We start from the raw sequence: 20,659 nt of genomic DNA on the forward strand, positions 1-20,659 counted from the left end.
CCTGTTGCCTGGTCTGTGTTTATAAACTCTATGTTCACTAATCCCTCTGGAATTCTGTAATCTTTAGTTAACAGTTGCTTACCTTTAAAAATCTGGACAACTAATCCCTCCCAAACCCAACAAACCAATTACTAAATGGGCAAGGGAACTAAAGAGGGACTTCTCAAATGAAGAAATAAAAATGGCAAAGAAACACATGAGGAAATGTTCATCATCCCTGGTGGTGAAGGAAATGCAAATAAAGACAACCCTGAGATACCACCTTACCCCAGTCAGAGTGTCCCACATCCACAAATCAGCCAACGACAAATGCTGGAGGGGATGTGGAGAACGAGGAACGCTATTACACTGCTGGTGGGAATGTACACTCATACAACCACTTTGGAAAGCAGTCTGGAGGGTCCTTAGAAAGCTAAAGATTGACCTCCCTTACGACCCAGTCATACCACTTCTAGGCATCTACCCTGAACAACAGGAACCAATATACAAGGACACGTGCACCTCCATGTTTATTGCAGCACTGTTTGCAATAGCTAGGATATGGAAACAACCTAGATGCCCCACCACAGATGAATGGATCCAAAAATTGTGGTATCAATACACAATGGAATATTATGCAGCCATTAGAAATGACAAAATAATGGCATTTGCAGGGAAATGGATGGAGCTAGAAGGAATCATGTTGAGCGAGGTAAGCCAAGAACGAAGAGACAAACAGTACATGGTCTCCCTGATAAGTGGATGATGAATCCAAAATGTTAGGTGATATGACAAAACTAACAGGACGTAAGAAACAAAGAACTCCCACTCATCTGGTTGAACCACTACTAAATATCCCCATGCTGCTGATCACATATATGGTATATAACATATGAGCACCGTTATATATTACAGACTGTGATAGACAATTTGCTCCAGGAAAGTTAGAATGAACTTGTGACTTTAAATGAGCATCATTATTCCACAATACTGTGAATTTCCGGAAATTAAGTAATCACTTAATCACAATCAAAAAAAAAAAAAAGAACCTTGGGGAAGGGAGGGAGGGAGGGGATGGTAGGGGGAAAACAATGGAGGGGGTAACAATGTTCAAGAGGAAGTGGAAGTGTACTCATTACCTCACTCATGTAACTGTAACCCTCTGTATAGTATCTTTACAATAAAAAAAAATGAAAAAAAAAATCTGGACAACATGTTTCCATCCTCGATCTCCATGATCACGCTGAATAATTCTGATGCTTACTAAGGAATATTGGAATGTGCAAGCTTCTTTATCTGAGATCTCTGGGGCTACTAAGGCAAATATACAGTCATTTTGTGTATATAGAGCATTGTCCTCAAAACAGAATGCTGTTTCTCACCCAAGTCAAAGCTGGATCTGGATTTTCTAGAGGAGGGCTGGGCAGAGAAGGAATGTGTGTCTGTGTTCCTTTCATTCTCATTAAACCACCTGACCTTGAAGATTTGATCATGTGAAAAACCATAACCAAAACCAAAACACCAAAAGCAACTATTCTTTTACAGCTTCCTTTTCAAGATTGTCCGAATTTTGTGGTATCCTTTCCAACTTGAATGATTGTTCTTTACTCAAGCCATCTCCACCAATAAATGTAATTATGATCCATACATTGTCTGGACTTTGCCCAATCTATACTGTTTTCCTATGAATTTTGTGTATCTGAGTGTGTGCGCATGTGCAGGCATTGAGGTTTGAACTCAGGGCCTGGGCACTGTCCCTTAACTTTTTTTAAGGCTGGCACTCTACCACTTGAGCCACAGCTCCACTTCTGGCCTTTTGGTACTTCATTGGAGATAAGATTCTCATGGACTTTTCTGCCTTCATTGGCTTTGAACTTCAATTCTTAGATCTCAGCCTCCTATATAGCTAGATTATAAGCATGAGCTACCGGAGCCAGGCTTGGATATTCTTTAAAGCATCTTATATTGTATTTAGAGCATTTACACTTGTGTCTTTAGCTGTTTTATGGGAAAGGCTCGGGAACATGTACTGAGCATGGTTTGTGACACTCTGGACATTGTGTGTCCGTTTGTCTAACCCTGGGAGTGGCCCTGACATGCCATATCTTATCCATGAGTTGTGGAAACACTGATCCTTGGAGAGAAAAATTTATCCAAGGTCGTGGATTGCTTATGTGGTAGACCTTGGGTTTGAACATTGCCTTTTTTTTCTGATCTCAAAGCCTCTCTTTTCATTACATACTAAATACAATGAAGTATATTTTACAATTCATTTTTCTGGTTTTAGAAATTTCATTCGAACAAAAGAAAATTTCCTTCCAATTCTCATTTTGTGTTCGCAGCATTTGTCTGACCTACCTTCTCTAGCAGCCCTAAATAAATTCATGATTGTAACAATCTATAATTTTATAGTCATAATTGTAAAATAATTATGCATAACTTCTATTGGCATTTGGAAACTTTCCAAATCTCTTACCGTCCTTATTTGATATGCCCAGAATAGCTGTTGCTGTAAACTGTTTTGTTTTTCTAGGGAGTGGGGAGTGAGAGAGAGAGATTTAGTTATTAACCAGAGATTGTTTTTACTGGGTATTTGCCTCCAGATATTCTATTTGGCTTTATCTTTTGAAATGAATCGTTCCTGCTAGGCATGTTTTAAAAGACTAAGACTAAGACGAAGAAACCGAGATACATGTCATAATCATGATGGAGGATCTTTAAAAGCATTCTACAGTTTAGGCATTGAGGATATTTAAGTGTTGTTTCAAATAATTTCTTCAAAGTATATATTACCTCATCATTATACTTTGTTTAGTTTTTATCAGTTGTAGAGAATATTTTAATGGTGATCAAACTTGAAAACTTGAATACAAGATATGCCCACCTTTCCATGTAAATACTACATTTTTTGTTAAGAAATGCTGATGTTGTGGTTTAATCAAGATGTTTCTTATTTTTAATAACATTTTCAAAACAAGGCCTATTATGACATTTTAAAGAAGCTACTTTATCAAATTTGGGTAGTTTTGAGTCATATAATCACTAGAAGGTGCATTTATATTCGTAAGGGCTATAATTCCTTATGTGCTTTGCAGATTTTCCTACGACATATTGAATTTATGTTTTTTAAAATCATTACATCTCAGGGCTGGGAAGGTGGCTCAGTGGTAAAGTGCTTGTCCTTGCATGCATGAGGCCCTGAGTTCCATTCTTCAGCACCACATAAGCAAAAAAAAAAGTAGATAAATAAAAAAAATAAAATCATAACTAGACAAGGGTAAGTGCTATTTCTTAGCTGGTGCAAACTAGCTATTTTACCAAGTGCTTTATATTTTTATAAAATACAGAAGCACACTGACTAGGTTTAAAATTAAGTAAATAAAAATCACTGAAAAGGTAGATTATTTAAGTCATTTAACTATTCCACGTTTTGAAATATTTGACGTGTCTATGGTTGCTTCACAAAGGTGACATTATTTTGTTTTAATAAATGAAATTTTTGTACTTGAAGCCCGAAGGTTAAAGCAAAACCGGCCGTTCGCACGTAGCCCCGCCCCTAAGGAAAGGGAGTGGGCGGGGCCTGGAAGAGAGGGGCGGGGTCTTCCGCGGGAGGGGCGGGGCCGACCTCGGAGCGGGCCGGTTTATAGGTCACGCCGAAGGTCGGCGGCGCGCTGCGCATCCGCTCAGAGCAACAACACGCGCGGCCCGTCCGGCGCCCCTTAGCGTCAGCGCGGCGACCCCCGTCTCCCCGCCCTCTGGGGACCGCCGCCCGGTGGTCCGCCTCGCTTCCGGCAGCTCCCACACACCCGGGGCCATGGCCGCCGCTGGGGGCGCCCGGGTCCTGCGCGCCGCCGCCTCCACGGCCTTGCGCGGCCCGGCCCACCGCTGGCTGTTTGTCGCCGGAGCCCGCGCGAGGGCGCGCGTCGTGCCCGGGGGAAGCCGGCCGCTGAGCGTGTCGGCGCGGGCGTGGAGCAGGTGAGGCCGGGGCGCGTGCGGGGCGGGTGGGCCTCAAGCTCGGCGGCCGCGTCGCGCTTCCCCGGCCTGCCGCTGGGGGCGTCGCCTCCCCGGCGCCTGGCCGCTAATTCCTTCCGGAGCCATTCCCTGCGGACGGGCCGTGGAGACCCGGGGGTGCCCCGCTCGCGGCCCCGCGCCTCCGGGTCCCCCGGCTTCCCCCCCGCTCTGTGGGTCTGAGCTACGGTTGACCTTGTGGTGACCTTGCCAGATTCCCCCCTGCTGGGACCGGAGCCGGGTCGTGCACTTGACCCCCGGGACAGACCCGGCCTGGACAGACCCGGGCGACACCCTGAACTTGCCTTTGGCCCACGAGGGCCGAGTTGCCTAACTTGGTCAGAGGCTCTGTGCCCGGGGGTTTTCGCCGTTTTGGATCGAGGTCACACGGTGGAGGTTTACACGCCGAAGGCCTCCGCCAGCTCTTTGACCCCGGCGAGTAGGTGCCGCTGGAAGGAGAGTCTGCGATTTGTCTGCTGTCCCATTTTCTCCTTGGGAAGACTTAGGCCTGGTTACCCCCCTACTGAGCCGGCTCGGCGGGTGTCGTTTGATCCTGGGGAAGGCGAGCAGGATTTTATTTGGCCCCCGTTTCCTGGCTTTCCCCACCTTCTGCGGCCTGTGAGCCAAAGGGCACTAGCCTTTGAGGGCTGTACTTCCTGCTTGGTAAGCTTTGTAAGAACGGGGATTATTATCTACCTTAACTAGTAAGGGAACATGTATGCTTTTGTAAGTGGGAGGTGTCTCCTCTGAATATATTATTTGGGATACACACATGTAAGTGAAGAACTAAAAATATATAGACAGCACCTGACAGCCATTTTCGTTCTGTACCTTTGCTTGCTAAAAACTCTGCTAAAACCTTGAGGAGTGGAGTGAAAAACTGGACTCCCCTCATCAAAGTAGGCAAGCACCCCCTGAATGAATTTATTAAAAGGCATGGAGTAACATTAATGCTTAATGTGATAGAAATTAGAAGTTATGATTACTAACTGCTCATTTTTGCTTCTGTACGAATTGCTTTGTGCTAGATGATTTTATGGTTTTTTGGTATGATTTTAACTGTGACTGGTTTTAGTTACTCAGTAATGGAATGTCAGCCTGGGAGCCTAGAGTTGCTTAGTAAAAGACTTCAAAGGGTTTACAGCCTTGACCAAGGGCGCAGAGTCCTCAGAATTATCCCCATAGCTGCAACGCCCTTCCAGGAGGCTGGGGCAGTAAGGCCCTAGGGAAGAAATATAATGTTCTAAGAAACCTAAGCAACTCCATTTTTGTTTAACACTCCATCTCAGTTCTGCGACTTGATTCGTGATCCACTTTAGCCCTAATGCTAGGAATTTATGACAGAAAGCCATGCACAGTTCTTGGAGCTATAGATGGTGTTTGCTTAAGGCAGGTGTTAGCCCCCAAGTGGTGGTGCCCCCCCAGCCACCTAGGACTAAGAGTTTCTGACCAACCCGTACTTCAGAGCCCAGGGCGAGATATGCCATGCATTCTGTTGGTCCGGGTGTGACTCGTAACCCGGTGTGACTCGTAACCGTTTTTCCGTCAAGCTATGGACCAAGGACATTTTTCTGTAAAGGTCAACCAATCATTATTTGCCCAGCTAAGCTTGCTTTAAATGTTAACCAATCATGTAATTTCTTATGTAAAAGTTCCTTAAAGTTGTTTGTTCAGTACTATAAAAGCTGCGCTGATTCTATGCTCAGGGCCTCTTAGCGTCACTGGTTACCATGTGCGCGGAGGACCAAGCAAGCTCAAGCTTGCAATAAACTGGCTCTTTGTTGCTTACATTGATCGTGGTCTCTGGTGGTCTTCTGGGGGTCCTCGAATTCCGGTATAACACTAAGTATGCATGTCCATATATACATACACAAATATATGCGTAGGTATGCATATGTACACATACATGTACATGTATATACACATAAATGTATATATGTGTGTATATATATATCTATTTGGTGGTAATGGTGAGTTCACTCAGTTCAATACAAGGAGTTGCACTTCTTCAGCCTTGTCTGCAAGTCCTTTTGTCTTGTTTTTCTTCTACTTAAAAAAAATTTAGGCTATGCTGTGGTTTGACCCCAGGCCTTGATTTGCTAGATTAGTGTTTTACTACTTGAGCCACACCCCTAAGCGCCCCCCCCCCTTTTTTTTGCTTTAGTTATTTTTCAGATAGGGTCACAAACTTTTTGCCTATCTCATCCACTCCACGTAGCTGGGTTAGAGGTATTTGCCACCACATCCCTCTTGGTTGTGGAGATGAGGTCTTGCTAACTTTCTGCCTGGGTTATCTTGAATGGGCTCTTCTGACAATCTACCTCTTTAGGATTGTGGGCTCTGGTTTTACCATGCTTCTCAGTAGAGTCTCCTGCTAACTGAGAAATACTCCTACCCCATGTCTGTCCAGCAGCTCATCTCTCCCCACCCTCCCCCCTCCAGGGTTGTCTGCAGATGCAGCGCTCCCCACATTAGAAGCCTGCTGAGACCTGTAGGACAGCACACCCCTCTCAGCTTGGTTGAAATCTCCTCTGTGTGCAGCAGAATTAAATGTAAAAGTAAACAATGGGTGAAGGATAACATAGACAATAGTTATTTTGAGCTGACTCCTGGGACTCACTTTAATCCTAGCTACTCAGGAGGCCGAGATCTGGAGGATTTAAGTGCAAAACCAGCTAGGGCACAAAAAAACTCAAGTAGTTCCAGCCCAAAAAGCAAGCCCAGTGAGTACAAGGCCCTGATTTCAAAGTTCAAACCCCAGTACCAGCTGGATAAATAAAATAGTTGTCGGGGCTGAGAAGGTGGCTCAGTGGTAGAATGCTTGCCCTTGCATGCATGAGGCTCTGGGTTCAATTCCTCAGCACCATATAATCAGAAAAAGCCAGAAGTGGCTCTGTGGCTCAAGTGGTAGAGCACCAGCCTTGATCTGGGACAGCGCCCAGGCCCAGAGTTCATGCCTTATGACTGACAAAAACAAAACAAAAAAACAAAATAGTTGTTTGTTGTGATGGCTGCTTAATTGGTGATGGTACAGGACTCAGAGGTTATCTATTTCCTAGTGTGAAGTCTTATTCTTTATGGGACTAGCTTAAAGCTTTTACTATTTCTTGGATGGGAGAAAACCTTCAGAATCTACCAACACCAGTCATTACTAGTGAACAGATGAGAGTCACATGGTACAGGCTTGTGACCAGTGGGGAGCCAGACTATCAACAGGTAGTCTGGCATATTTCCTTTAAGGTGGTAGACTTGTAACCTGGGTAGTTGGATAGAAGGATATGCTTTTGATTGGATCTTCTTAAGCTTTGGAGAGAAAAAAGTACCATAAAATAAGCATATTCATATGCATGTGCATGCTTCAATATTTTTAACCTCATGGGTTAAAAGGATTATTTAAACTTAATTTCTTTTTTTTTTTTTTTTTTTAGTGGTACTGGGCTTTGTGCTCTCTAGGCAGGCACTCTACCACTTGAGCTATGCTCCTACAGTCCTCTTAAATTACGATTTGCAAGCTAGGTCCTGGTGGCTCATACCTGTAATCCCAGCAGTTTGGGAGGCTGAGATTTGAGGATCACAGTTCTAAGACAACCTAGGCAGGAAAATCTGTGAGAATTTTTTAAAATCTCAAATTAGCCAGCAAAAAGCCAGAAGTGGAACTGTGGCTCAAGTGGTACAGTGTCAGCTTTTAGTGAAAAAGCTCGGGAACAGTGCCTGGACCCTGAATTTAAATCCCATGGCCAGTGTGTGTGTGTGTGTGTGTGCGTGCACACACACACACACACACACACACACACACACACACTTATCGTTTAAAGTTCCTAGAAATACTAAGCAACTGCTTTCTTTTCCAGCTCCGAAGATAAAATAACAATCCACTTTATAAACCGTGACGGTGAAACATTAACAACCAAAGGAAAAATTGGTGACTCTTTGTTAGATGTTGTGATTGAAAATAATCTGGATATTGATGGTTTTGGTGAGTATAGAACACTCCTTCAAATTCATAAGTGAAGCCAGTGAATAGGTTTCAGCTGGTGTTTTTGGGAAATTCTAACCTGTTGATTACTAAATAAAATACTGAAATTCAGGATGTGTTGGAGTTTTCATTTGTAAGGAATAGGAGAGTGATACTATTGTAATCTTTATAAGTGACCAAGTGACCAGAAATCTATGGCTTCATTTGTTACCTAATTGTTTCCTGCAGACTGAGGGCAGGGTCTCTCGCTCAGTAGCTCAGGCTGGCCTCAAACTTGAGATCCTCTTGCTTAGCCTCCCAAGTGCTGGGATTATAGGCATGTGCTACCATGTCTGGCTTGGCTACACTTTTAACTGAAAATGTTTACTGAATTATTTTTTCACAATTAAAGGAGATACAATTATGTACATAATATATAGAAAGATAATATGTATCACTTTTAAGTCAGACAGACTATGGTACACAAGCCATCATTGTCACTAGCCATGAAATGTTTATCTTGTTTATATCTCAGTTTTCTCTTCTGTAGGTTTGGGTAATAGTTCCAGTCTCACAGAGTTCTTAAAAATTGGGAAGTGAAAGATGGGAGCTGGTGGCTCATGCCTATAATCCTAGCTACTCAAGAGGTTGAGATCTGAGGATCCCAGTTCAAAGCCAGCCTGGGCAGGAAAGTCTGTATAACTCTTATCTCCAATGAACCACCACAAAACTGTAAGTGGCACTATGGTCCAAAGTGGTAGAGTGCTAGCCTTGAGCAAAAGACAGCATCCAGGCCCTGAGTTCAAGCCTCATGACCACCACCAACAACAACAACAAAAAAATTGGGAAGTGAAGGACTTAGCAGAGGACCCACCATTGTGTTAACTGTGGTTAAGCGCTGTAGTATTTGTGGCTTGGCTGTGAAATTCAGCAGCCTTGTGGTCACTGGGGAAGCAAAGCAGGCTTGAATTCCTCAGAATTCCTTACCAAGCACTGTCACTATTTGACCTGTCTGCAAATCTTCCTGGAAAAATTCCATGTGCTTTAAAAAACATAGTAGCATTTAGTGCAAATATGAATTGCATAAAGTGAAAACAATATAAAATATTAAAACAAAATATACTAGCTTCTAAAGTGTTGTGAATCTTTTCACATTTATTACATGTCAGGGAGATTTGCTAGTTTTAAAGTTCACTGTTGTGGTGGATTGTGAACTTTGAGCTCATTAACATATGGCAGAGCTGCTTGGGCTGACAGAAGTATCTCCTAGCTTTGACAGAAGTGCATGAATCGTGCTGCTGTGTTGTATTTGAGAAGCTTTAATCTGAATTTTAATAACAGAGTTAATTGAACCTCCATTTAGTGGTGGTGTGATGTGGAAGCACACCCCAAAGCAGTTATGGAAGGAGGCTGCACATGATCTCACATGATGAAGAAATTTAATCACTGTGAAACCCTGCTGTTCATTTAGGAGGAGGTACTAAGTTGGCAAAGAGCTTAGAAAGTATGCTTTCAAAGGCATTAAAGGAACAGTCTTGATTATTTTAATAAACACTTGAAGACAGTGATGTAGTTTTAGGCTTGCCTTCAGTGGCACACACACAAAACTTACTGGGTTTAGACATTAGCAACCTCCCCTCCCCTCCCCCCCCCACCATACATTTGCCACTTAACAAACAATGCCATTAAATACTCTTTTGTGACCATCATTTTAAATAACTACATACTTTTATCTAGACATGCCATGATTTACTTACTGCATCCTTTTCTCTAAATATTTAGGTGGCTTCCAGCTTTCAGTTATGATAAGGAATATTAAAGAGAGCATCTTGAGTACTTTTCTAAGTTCATGTTCTAGAATTTTCTTGCAGTAAATTCCTGGGGATAGAGTTACTGAGGAAAATTTGTTTTATGAATTAAATACTCAGGGTTATTTTTTTTGCGGCTTTTTTTCATGGGTTCTTGTTTTTATTGGTTAGTAGATGTTCATGATATGTATCAAAATATGAAAACTAGTTTTGGTAGGCACTAGCGTCTCACACCTATAATCTCAGCTCTGAGAGGCTGAGACATGGAGGATCATAGATCAAGGTCGGTCTATGCAGAAAACTTTGCTAGACTCTTATTTCCAAAACAACTAGCAAAAAGTAGGGTTGGAGGTGTGGTTCAAGGGTAGAATGCCAGCTGAGTAAACAAGATGTCTAAGCAAGTGCCAGGCCCTGAATTTAAACCCTGTGCCCCCCCCCCCCACACATTAGTTTAAGCGCATTGATTTAAAGTCTTTCACTTTCTATTTTCTGCTTGAGTAATGAGCACTGCTTGGCAACTGAAGCCTGAATCTTCTAATCTCTCCCCCAGCAACCAGCAGCCTCCTCCTGTCAGTCATGTCTCCAAGACATTGTGTTTCCAGTATATTTTATTGGCTCTATCCAGACACTTTTCAATCATTACAGGCCTGAAGCTGCTACCTGCTGCTGCTTTTGAGCCCAGTGGCTGCGCATCACCAGGGAAGTCAGAGCTCTCATTTTAAATGACTGCCTGTAGCATTTAAACTCAAATACATGTTTCTTATTCTGGCCTAAATGACTTACACAATCCATGCCATTTAGTATTATTCTCCCCAACCTTGCCATACTGGCCTCTTCTTAGCTTAAACTCAGACCAGATTGTTTTTCTTTCTGTGCATTTTATACATATTTTACCCTCTGTTCAGATAGTTCATTGTCTTCCTATCTACAAATGTGTTTGCTGCTTTTCATCCATTAACTCTCAGTTTACATGATACCTCCTTGAATGGAACAGGGGAAAGATAAAATTTCTAGACTGACCAGTGCCGTGGAAGAGATGGGCAGGACACTGTGACGAAGGAACACCCATTCCTGAGGGAGGTTTCTCTCCTTAGCCTGGGCCCATGTAAACTTGTTTTGAGTAGCCCAGCACCACTAAACTGGCTACCTGGTGTTTGTCCTTTCTCCACTGTCCCCCTATCTGCCTTAGTCTGTCTTCTCTGGACCGGCCACAGTCCCTGTGACCAACGAGGGATAACGCCACTCTCACTGAACTCCTCATTGCATAGAAGTAATGAGTGAATAAATAAATGAAGATGGATAGTTGTGAATGCCGCAAGCTATACAAATTTGTAAGGATTCTTACTGCAGATGCCTTATGTGATGGTTTTCAGCGTGTATTGCAGTACTCTGTCACTAGAGGGCAGCCGCACATCTGTGATTCAATTTACCTTGCTTTAGGATAGGGTCTCAGATTGAGATTTTTCTTCTGTATCACGTCTTCCCTTCATCTGTCTGCTTTGGGGGAAGCTATTGAAATCGAGAGGTCCTGATAATGTTTATATACAGCTGTGTTGATTTCCATCGTGGTTATTAATGTATTTCTGACTGCTAGGTCAATCTTTACTTTGGAAAATTAGATGTTGTGTTTTTGCATAACTCTACATACAATACTCTCAAGCAGCTGTGTTCTAGGCCTGTGTTAGGGAAGGGGTCAGGTGTGGGGGTGGGCACCCTGTCTTGTCAGCATCATGATCTTGACATAAGATGCGCACACACGAAACCACCTCTTCTTGTCATCAGGCACTCACATTATATGACAGGAAAAGTACACAGTCTGCAGATACCTAATTTTCCCTGAGAAATAATTTATGATAGGAATTTCAGAGGGTTGGTCCAACTTGTATTATTTTTATTCCTTTTTTAAAAAATAAAACTAAGGTGACATTTTATTAGCCATCAGTCTTTAGAGTAGTACGCAACTATACCTTAAGATTCTAGTGTAATTTTAAAATTACCTAGGCTTAAAATTGTGTAGGTTAACAAGATTATTACTCTAGCAAAATCACAGTCTTGTCACAAAACTTGTCAAGAGTCCTGTAATTTTGGCTGAACATGATGGCTTTCACCCATAATCCCAGCTATTCAGGATGCAGAGATCAGGAGAATTGTGGTTTGAGGTGAACTCTAGTAGAGTTAATGGGACCCACATTTCATTAAACATATAAGGCATAGCATCGATGAGGCATCCCAGTCTAAGCTGGGAGACTTGGATGTGAGGATTATGGTCCAAGACTGGTAGGAGCAAAAAGTATGCATCTATCTGCAACATAAGTAAAGCAAAGAAGGGTAGCAGGTGTGGCTCCACAGGTAGAGTACCTGCCTAATGAAGCTAAGGTCCCAAATTCAGGCCTCAGTACAGTGAAAACCAAATAAAAGCAAAGTACTATAATTTTAAGCTGTCAGGCCAGGTGAATTGTAAGCTTTGGGAGTTCAAAAGAGTACAAAGTAGCAAGCTAAAGCTCTGAATTAATTTAGGAGAATTAATTTAAGACAGAGAGCTCCAAATATTAGTCAGAATGCCAACAGAATAAGAGCACTACTAAAGTACATATTTCTTTAAGATATGAAGACAGTATAAACAAGTTGGATGGTAGATGAAACACTAGCCTAACATCAAGGAGGGGCTTGTGGTTGTGTGGCTATAATGGGTCCCTAAGGTTGTGCTAAGTCATGTGATATTATTAATTGTCAGTCATGATGTATGTATTTATGGGTTACAATGTGATGTTTGATGTATGTATGCAATGTGGAATGGCTCACTTACTTGGTGGGGAGACATTGAGATCATATTGAAATGTACGTTGTATTAACTATAGTCACCATGCTGTGCTGTGCAAGGGGTTTGGAAATGTGCTCCCGTGCAGCCGAGTCTACCATCTCAACAGCAGCATTTCCTCCTCTTCTCTCCCATTCTCTGGCACTAACATTGTGTTCTCTGAGGCCTGAAGCAATTTTGATCATTTGAAAGGTAGGTATAGAGCTATAAGAAACTTAAATGTCTGTTCTGCGTAAGCCTATTTTACTGGGCCTCATACTTGCTAGACAGACTCTCTCTCCTGAGCCATGACTCTAACTAGTTTTACAAGTCTTTAGGAAGCCCCTTCCATAATATGTGATCGCTAGAAGTTCACATGTGTGTCTATGTCTGTATACACATGAATACATGACAATTATGAGTCCCTTCACCATACTTACATTCCCACTGAGATTCTGTAGCAAGGCCAAAGAAAGTAAAAAAAAAAAAAAAAGAAAAGGCACATAGGCACATAGGTTGAAAAGGAGATAGAAAAGGATCACAAATGGTGTCATGTTTTTTCCTTATAAGTTATAAGTTCAGGCTTCATTTACACCCATATCTTTATTATTTAAAAAAATTGTTTTCCTCTTATTGTTTCCCCCTCCTCCAATCTATGTCTTTACTATTCTCTAGAATTCTCAATTAAAAAAACAAAGCATACAGGTAAAATCTCAGAAGACAAACTCTCGAAGTACCATTAGCTTGCTGTCTTATTATAGAGTTGTCAGGAGACTGCATTTCCTGCAGCCACTGCTTGTCTGGTTGGCATCTTGTGACTGCTGCAGACTCAATTCTGTAATGATGCTTGTAACACAGCCTGACCCCAGTTGCTCTGGGTTAGGATCAGCCCTCTTATGCAGATTTTACACTGAGTCTTACAGTGTGTTGTATTTCAGGTTCCTCTAGTATAGAAAAATAAGGAAAGTATAATTTGTTGACTTTTATAGGAGAACATAAAGAAGGGTCATGAAGAGGGATCAGGAACATGGCACATTTATTTAAATAATAAATATGCACTGGATGCCGGTGGCTCATGCCTGTAATTCTAGCTACTCATCAGACTGAGAGCTGAGGATCATGGTTCAGAATCATCCTGGGTGGGAAAGTCCTGAAGACTTTTATCTCCAATTAACCACCAGAAAACTAGAAGTGGCTCTATGGAGCAAAGGTAGAAGGCTAGCCTTGAGCAAAAGAGCTCAGGGACAGCACCCAGCCCTGAGTTCAAGCCCCAGTCCTGGCACACACCAAAATTTTAAAGTAAATAACACAGTAGTCCAGGTTCCAGTGGTGTGACACTGAGAGTGTGGTTGTGTCTGTTGCTTTTGTAGGGGCCTGTGAAGGAACCTTGGCTTGCTCTACCTGCCACCTCATCTTTGAGGATCACATTTATGAGAAATTAGATCCAATCACCGATGAGGAGAATGACATGCTGGATCTAGCTTATGGACTAACAGACAGGTAAGACGAGGAGTGGGTCCTTATTATGATTGTCTTTTTCAGGCCCAGGCCTTTGGAGCAGAAAGTGTTTGTGTGTATCTGCCCCAAGTTGCATGTACTGCAGTTGAGTTTCCTCTTGTCTTTGGAGGGAAGAGATGAAAAATATTTGTATTCAAAAACATATTTAGGCTGTCTCTGTTACATGCTAGGCAATGGCTTAGATCCTGGGCATAGAGTGAGCAAAAAAAGACAAAAGTACTAAAAGAAAAGACAGCGTCAGTCATACTGGTGAGCTGGAAAGATGCACCTTTTATTACTTTGTGTCTGCTTACCTTCCCACCTGTGAGGGTGCTCTCCCAGGTGAGGGAGCAGTGGCAGGTGTACCCATCCATGCATGGCATTTCTCCACTGTCCCAAGTGGAACCCTTGCCAAAGGTTCCCTTTTAAAAAGTAGAAGGATTGTAAGTTCTACATCTTAATGCATCTTCTTCGTCTATTTTTACTCCAGGAATTAATATTTATCACAATTCAGCAGGATGGAATTCAATGTAATGCTTTTTATAGTATTCTTGAAGGACAGATATAATAATTGAACAAAATTACAGTGGAAAATTTTACCTGTTTGAGAGAACAGACTTTTCAAAGACACTTAATATATAATAGTGATAATGTTAAGATGTCTGGTTCTTTTTCTTAGTGTACATTACAGTAAATTAATCAGAGCTTATTTTTTATTATTAATAGGTAGAGTTACTCTTAAACATGGTAAGATTTATACTGCAGGTGATGTTGAGTGATACTTACTATTTTTTAATTATCCATTCTTAGTTGCAGTCAAGGAAGATTTCTGGTTGCTTCTTTCAGGGAGGGCTTGGTGCTTAGGGTGGGCTTTATTTAACTGTAACTTTGTGAGGCTAATGAAATTTAACAGTAGCTTTATTAATACCATGTGTATGATGTAGCTACAGATGAGATTTCATTGAGTCCTCACCAAACTACAGTCATTTGCAAAAAGTCATTCTTCTCATAGTTTATTTCCCTCTTTTGTTGTGTGCTCAGGGTAGAACAACACATGCTTTGCATGTGGTAGGCCAGTGCTCTGCCACTGAGCTGTGTCCCCAGCTCTTATTTTCCACTTGATAGAGTGAAGACAGATAGAGAGGAGAAGACTGGGAACATACTGAATACCAAAGCACCTTCAGTGACACATTCTCTGTCAACACCTTTTTTCTCTCCTAAAGAATGATGTAGAAAATACTTCCAATGACTGTATTATTTTGAGAATTGTGTTTCTTAATAAGAGGGTTCCTTTGTAGCTAATTGCTTGCCTTTTATTTAGGTAACATTTGTAGGTATTTGTATGAATAGATAATATTCTAAGTGAAAAGAAAAAGCAAATAAAGGAAAAAGTTGTGTTAGGAGAGTCATGGAATGTAAAAAGTTAAAAAGGATCTAAGTAAATGTAGACTAGCCATAGAGACACCTTTATGGTATTGAAACCAGGCTCATAAGTCTGAAATGACTACAGCAGAGATTGTAAGATGCTTAAAGATGCAGCTTGATCTCAGAGATAACTGGTTTAGGTCTATGCATTTGTTCTAAATTTCTTATCTAAAAGCTTTAAAAAGTGTACTTTCTATAGTCATTTTGATGATCTGGGGTTGATTAATTATTTTCTGTTCTCTTATGTCCTCTGCTTATTTCATTGCTCAGCAGCTTTCTCACCAGAAGGTAATAGTTCTGTTGAATCAATTTGTAGATAGAAAATAAAGGCTAACATGAAGCCTGGCCGTACCAGACTGTTTCGTATTTATGGTCTGTTACCCTCTAGTTTATAGCTAGATAAAAACAGTCTGGTTATATCTGTTTTGATCTCATGAAAATCTAAAAGGTTAATAAATTCCCTAACTGCTGTGGGTAAGGAAACATAAGAATGTCCTGAACTACTGTGCACCGCCTTGTGACTGATGAATGTGAATACTAAAGCGAACCTCCACCCTCTTCTCACAGGTCACGGCTGGGCTGCCAAGTCTGTTTGACCAAAGCTATGGACAATATGACTGTTCGAGTGCCTGATGCAGTGGCCGATGCCCGGCAATCTGTTGACATGGGCAAGAACTCCTAACCTACAGTAAAAAAATTTTTTCATGAAAATTTCCTATTTTTATAATTATTTTCAGTATAATTAAATGAGAACCAATGTGGATGCATTTATTATTCAGACTAGCTTTACAGTTGTAATTTGCCTTGTATAACTACTGAATTTTGGTAGTACTGATAGTATGTAGTAAATTATAAAGTGTCAGCTAAATAGTAAAAGAGAGCTATGTGTCAAGAACCTCCTGTATCCGACTTTATGTGTGTTTAGTGATTTTAGCACAATGTGACCACACCTGTCTGCTTCCCTAGAAGGAGAAGTTAGGAAAAGGTATTATTACTTCTGTTTGGTGTGGGTGAAGGAAGATACCTAAATGGTTTAAGTAGGACATTTAACTAATTAAAACAATCCACTGGAACCCGAATCTTGTACTTGTGAGTTTTATGTTCATGCTGAAACTGGAGAACTTATGATCTTAAAGGTATAGCAGTGGTTAAACATAAATCTGTATGGAAAAGATTTAATTGGCTTTTAAGGCGTTTACTAACTTTCAAATATGTATTTCAAAACTTTGATTCAGTAATAAGTCTGAACACAGGCATTGTAACACTATCAAAGTTGATGTCTGTTCTGACTAAATCAAGGGAAAAATTAAAATTAGATGTCTTTATTCTTATCTAAGAGGTACATAGTTTTACCCTTGTAATCTTTTGAAAGTAATGCTGATTTGTAAATTACTGGCTATACAGAATGGAAATGTTAATGATTTGGGTCTCTATGTCCTGAGCCAGAGGAGATGGTTAGCTGCCATGCTACATGGCCTGGGCTGGACACCCTCCCTCCCTCCCCATGGCCAGGGCTGCGTGCCCTTCTTCCTTGTGACCTGTGCGGCCTCATCATGATGTCTCAGTCCCAGAGGAGGGAGGGAACTCTGTGCCACACGTCAACATTTTTGTATGGAAGACACTTGAATCCTTATCGGTACTATAAATAAATTTGTAAAACATAACAGGGGGCTACACGGTGTGTTCTTTGGGAATATAATTGTTTAAAAAATTAATCCGGACTAATTGTGCGGAAGAGCAGAAAAAAATTAGGTAAAAAAACGTGGATAGGGCTGGGAAGGTGGCTCAGTGGTAGAGTTCTTGCCTCGCATGCATGCGGCCCTGGATTCTATTCCTCAGAACTACATAAACAGAAAAAGCCAGAAATAGCACTATGGCACAAGTGGTAGAGCGCTAGCCATGAGCTGAATTGCTGAGGGACAGCGTCTAGGCCTAGAGTTCAAGCCCCATGACTGACAAAAAAAAAAAAAAAAATAAATAAAAAATAGGTAGATGAAATAGGTAGATGCATAAAGAACTTACATGAATCAAACTGATTTATTTGCCAAGTAGGATTTTAAATTAAACAGTATGTAGATAGGGGTTAGGAAGAACTTGAAGGGAGTAGTGAATACTCCTATATGGAGAAGGCTGTGCTTTTAAAGGTCTTAAAGCAATTTATTCATTTCATTAGCTTCCATGTTCTCTCTTTTTGTACTGGTACTGAGGCTTAAACTCAGGGCCTTGAACTCAGCTCTTGCTCTGCTTTTTTGCTCACAGCTGAGGCTCTACCACTTGAGCCACACCTCCACTTCTGGAGAGGTTTTGCTAGTTAATTGTAGATAAGAGTCTCTGGGATTTATCTGTCCTAGCTGGCTTCCAGTCTTGATCCTCAGACAGGATCCATCAGTTCCCGACTTTCATATTCTATTTTTTTGATCCGGTCGTGGGGGCTGAACTCTTGGCCTGAGCGATGTCCCTCAGCTCTTCAGCTCAAGGCTAATGCTTTACCACTTGAGCCACAGTGCCACTTCCGGCTTTTTTCTGCTTATGTGGTGCTGAGAAATCGAACCCAGGGCCTCATGCATATGAGGCAAGCACTCTACCATTGAGCCAACTTCCCAGCCCCCGACTTTCATATTCTTGTCTCTTTGTATGGATCACCCAAATTCCTTCCCAGAGCACCTTGAATGATGGTACTCAGCCAAAACACTCCAAAGTTTTCAGTCTAAATTATTTCGAATTAAGAATAGTTCAAATTAGTGGAGTCTGAACTTATTAAGTGGAAGATACAGTGTACAGTTGGTTTAGCTAAGGGTTATTTTTCCAGTTTGATAAAAAAAAGATCCTTTTTTTAAAAAAATTTAATTTAATTTTATTTGTGAACATACTGTACAGAGGGGTTACAATTACATGGGCAGGATAATGCGTACATTTCTTACCAAGCATTGCAGCCTCCTCCTTTGTTTACCCTTCACATCCCTTCCCAGCCTCCCCCTCCCCCCCAATCCCAATCCTTCTCCTCCCCCCCCCCAACCGATGTTGTAAAGCTCGTAAAAAAAGATCCTTTTGTATTTGTGTATTCTAGGTAACTATTGATTTATCTGTTGCTGTCAAACAAATTATTCTAAAACTTGTGTGTCTTCAACAACAGTTTTGTTATTTCAAACAGTTCTTATGGGCAGAAATTCAGAGCGCAGGGCAGGATAACTAGACTGAGAGCACAGGCACTGAGATGGTGACTCCATGCTTAGCCCTCCTGTGACGGGCGGATGACTGCTGCGGTTGGGAAGGGGTTATTGGCTGAACACCCAGGCACAGCCTCAACCTCTGTGTCTTGACTAACTTGTAAGGGCAGGTACCTGAAAGGGAGCAAAAGCTGTTCCTGTTTTATGTAAGGTACATAGTGTCATTTCTACCTGACCTTTTTTTTTTTTTTTTTTTTTCTTTTCGTGTCCTGAGTCTTGAACTCAAGTCCTGGGCACTGTCTGTGAGCTTTTTTTTGCTCATGGTCAACTCTATCACTTGAGCCACAGCTCCACTTGCATCTTTTTTTTTTTTTGGTGATTAGAGTCTCATGGGCTTTTTGGCCTGAGCTGGCTTCAAACTTTGATCCTCAAGTCTGAGCCTTCTGAGTAGCTAGGGATTACAGGTGTGAGCCACTAGCACCCCGTTGCACATAAAATTTAAAGCCACAAGCAGTGACAGTATTCTTCAGCTTTCTAAGCTTTTTAAGAGCTTAGTTTTTCATGTTATATTCTGTCTTTGCTTTCTGTATTGTGGTACAGTAGTTTGTTTTATTCTGTAACTCCCAACATTTTTGAGTCAAAGGGAAAAAACAGTGGGCTACTTTTCAATGTGCAGTGTTAGTTTCCCTTTCTTAGTCATTCTGCATCCAGAAAGGCATCTTCCTTTGAGCAGTACTCTGTAATTGTCAGTTATGTGCTAATACCTAATATTATATTTGGCTTTCACAGATAAAACCACAACCTGTAATTTGTGGGGGTTTTTGTTTATTTTTATTAGCTAATATTAGTTATGGGGGGAGACCTTCCCACACATGTTTACAGTGTATTCCAATCAATCTCACCCCTCTGTCACTCTCCCTGCCTCCTAAGTTACCTTTTAAAGTGGACCATTCTAGGAATTTCTAAAGTTTTTTTGACAACTGTCATTGTGAAAATATTATCTCCCGGACAACTTTGCTATTTTTTTTTGTGATAGCTATTTAAGTATTACATGGGCCATCTCTCTAATGATCATTCAGCATTTATGAGAACAGTTATATTTCACTTGAAAAGTTGCCTTCTAAGGGAGATTTAGACTCTGTTTCCCCATCTTGTATTTCCTTTTATAACTCTTGATTGCTTCTCTATAAAAACAATTTGTGTTGCATGCTATTTTCCTAAAAATAGTATATAAAACTAAATGTAGAGCACAGTGAAACATTGGAACTTTACATATAAACTTTGTTTCCTATTCAAGAAATATTAAAGAATAGAAACATGATCTTGGTAAAGCAGCAATAGGAATTCTTTAATGTGTCAGCACATCACATATCAAGTTATTTTTATCAGATTTTCTTCTGTTTATAAGTTTCTAGAAACTGAAAAGTTAGAAGACCAGCTGGCAGGAAGAAGGTATGGTTCCTAGCAGACACAAATGTGGCTGTAACAGAATTGGTGAGATAGAAGATAATCTATCAGAAACAATTTCCCAGAGGAGTCGATGGGGGAGAGATACCATTTTTGCTTGTAACTAACACACTGCTATCATTCCTTTCCCTTTCATTCAATTGCTTATCTAAGTATTATTTGCTATGTGATTTTTCGACTTGATTTGATACTATACAATAAGCAGGCGGGTTGTGCCTTTCTTTGCTCTACTGGCCATTTCTGAAAGCATCAGCACTCAGCTTGTTTGTCTCAGTGCTTGCTGAGAGTTGAATGTGTCTCCCAAAGTTCAGTCCCCGGCACAACAGTGTTGAGATGGCCTTTATGAGGCAATTAGGTTATGACAGCTATGTCTTACGAAGGGATGAATGCCTTTATCCTGGAAGTGGGCCCCTAAGGAAAGGTTAACTTTGGGTCTCTTAGAATAAGCACTGTGCTGTGCTGAGTTTTGTAACTGCAATGACTGTTATAGTAGGTGCTCATAGTACATCTACAATAAATATTTGTCATAATCTGAGTCTACAAGGAATATTGTATT

At 41.2% G+C, this 20,659-nt stretch overlaps 1 protein-coding gene across 1 annotated transcript; it reads left to right on the forward strand.

Annotated features, from left to right (window-relative positions):
* The first annotated feature begins 3,614 nt into the window (after positions 1-3,614).
* LOC138821357 (adrenodoxin) lies at positions 3,615-17,133 on the forward strand. The gene is made up of 4 exons (XM_070013522.1): positions 3,615-3,954; positions 7,839-7,963; positions 13,918-14,047; positions 16,037-17,133. Exons 1-4 carry the CDS (start codon positions 3,794-3,796, stop codon positions 16,149-16,151), a joined length of 531 nt encoding a protein of 176 aa, XP_069869623.1. The 5' UTR covers positions 3,615-3,793; the 3' UTR covers positions 16,152-17,133.
* The last annotated feature ends 3,526 nt before the right edge of the window (positions 17,134-20,659 follow it).

The sequence above is a fragment of the Dipodomys merriami genome, unplaced genomic scaffold (assembly GCF_024711535.1).
Source record: "Dipodomys merriami isolate MVZ:Mamm:240054 unplaced genomic scaffold, mDipMer1.0.p SCAF_91, whole genome shotgun sequence".
In the NCBI taxonomy this organism is placed as follows: Eukaryota; Metazoa; Chordata; class Mammalia; order Rodentia; family Heteromyidae; genus Dipodomys; species Dipodomys merriami.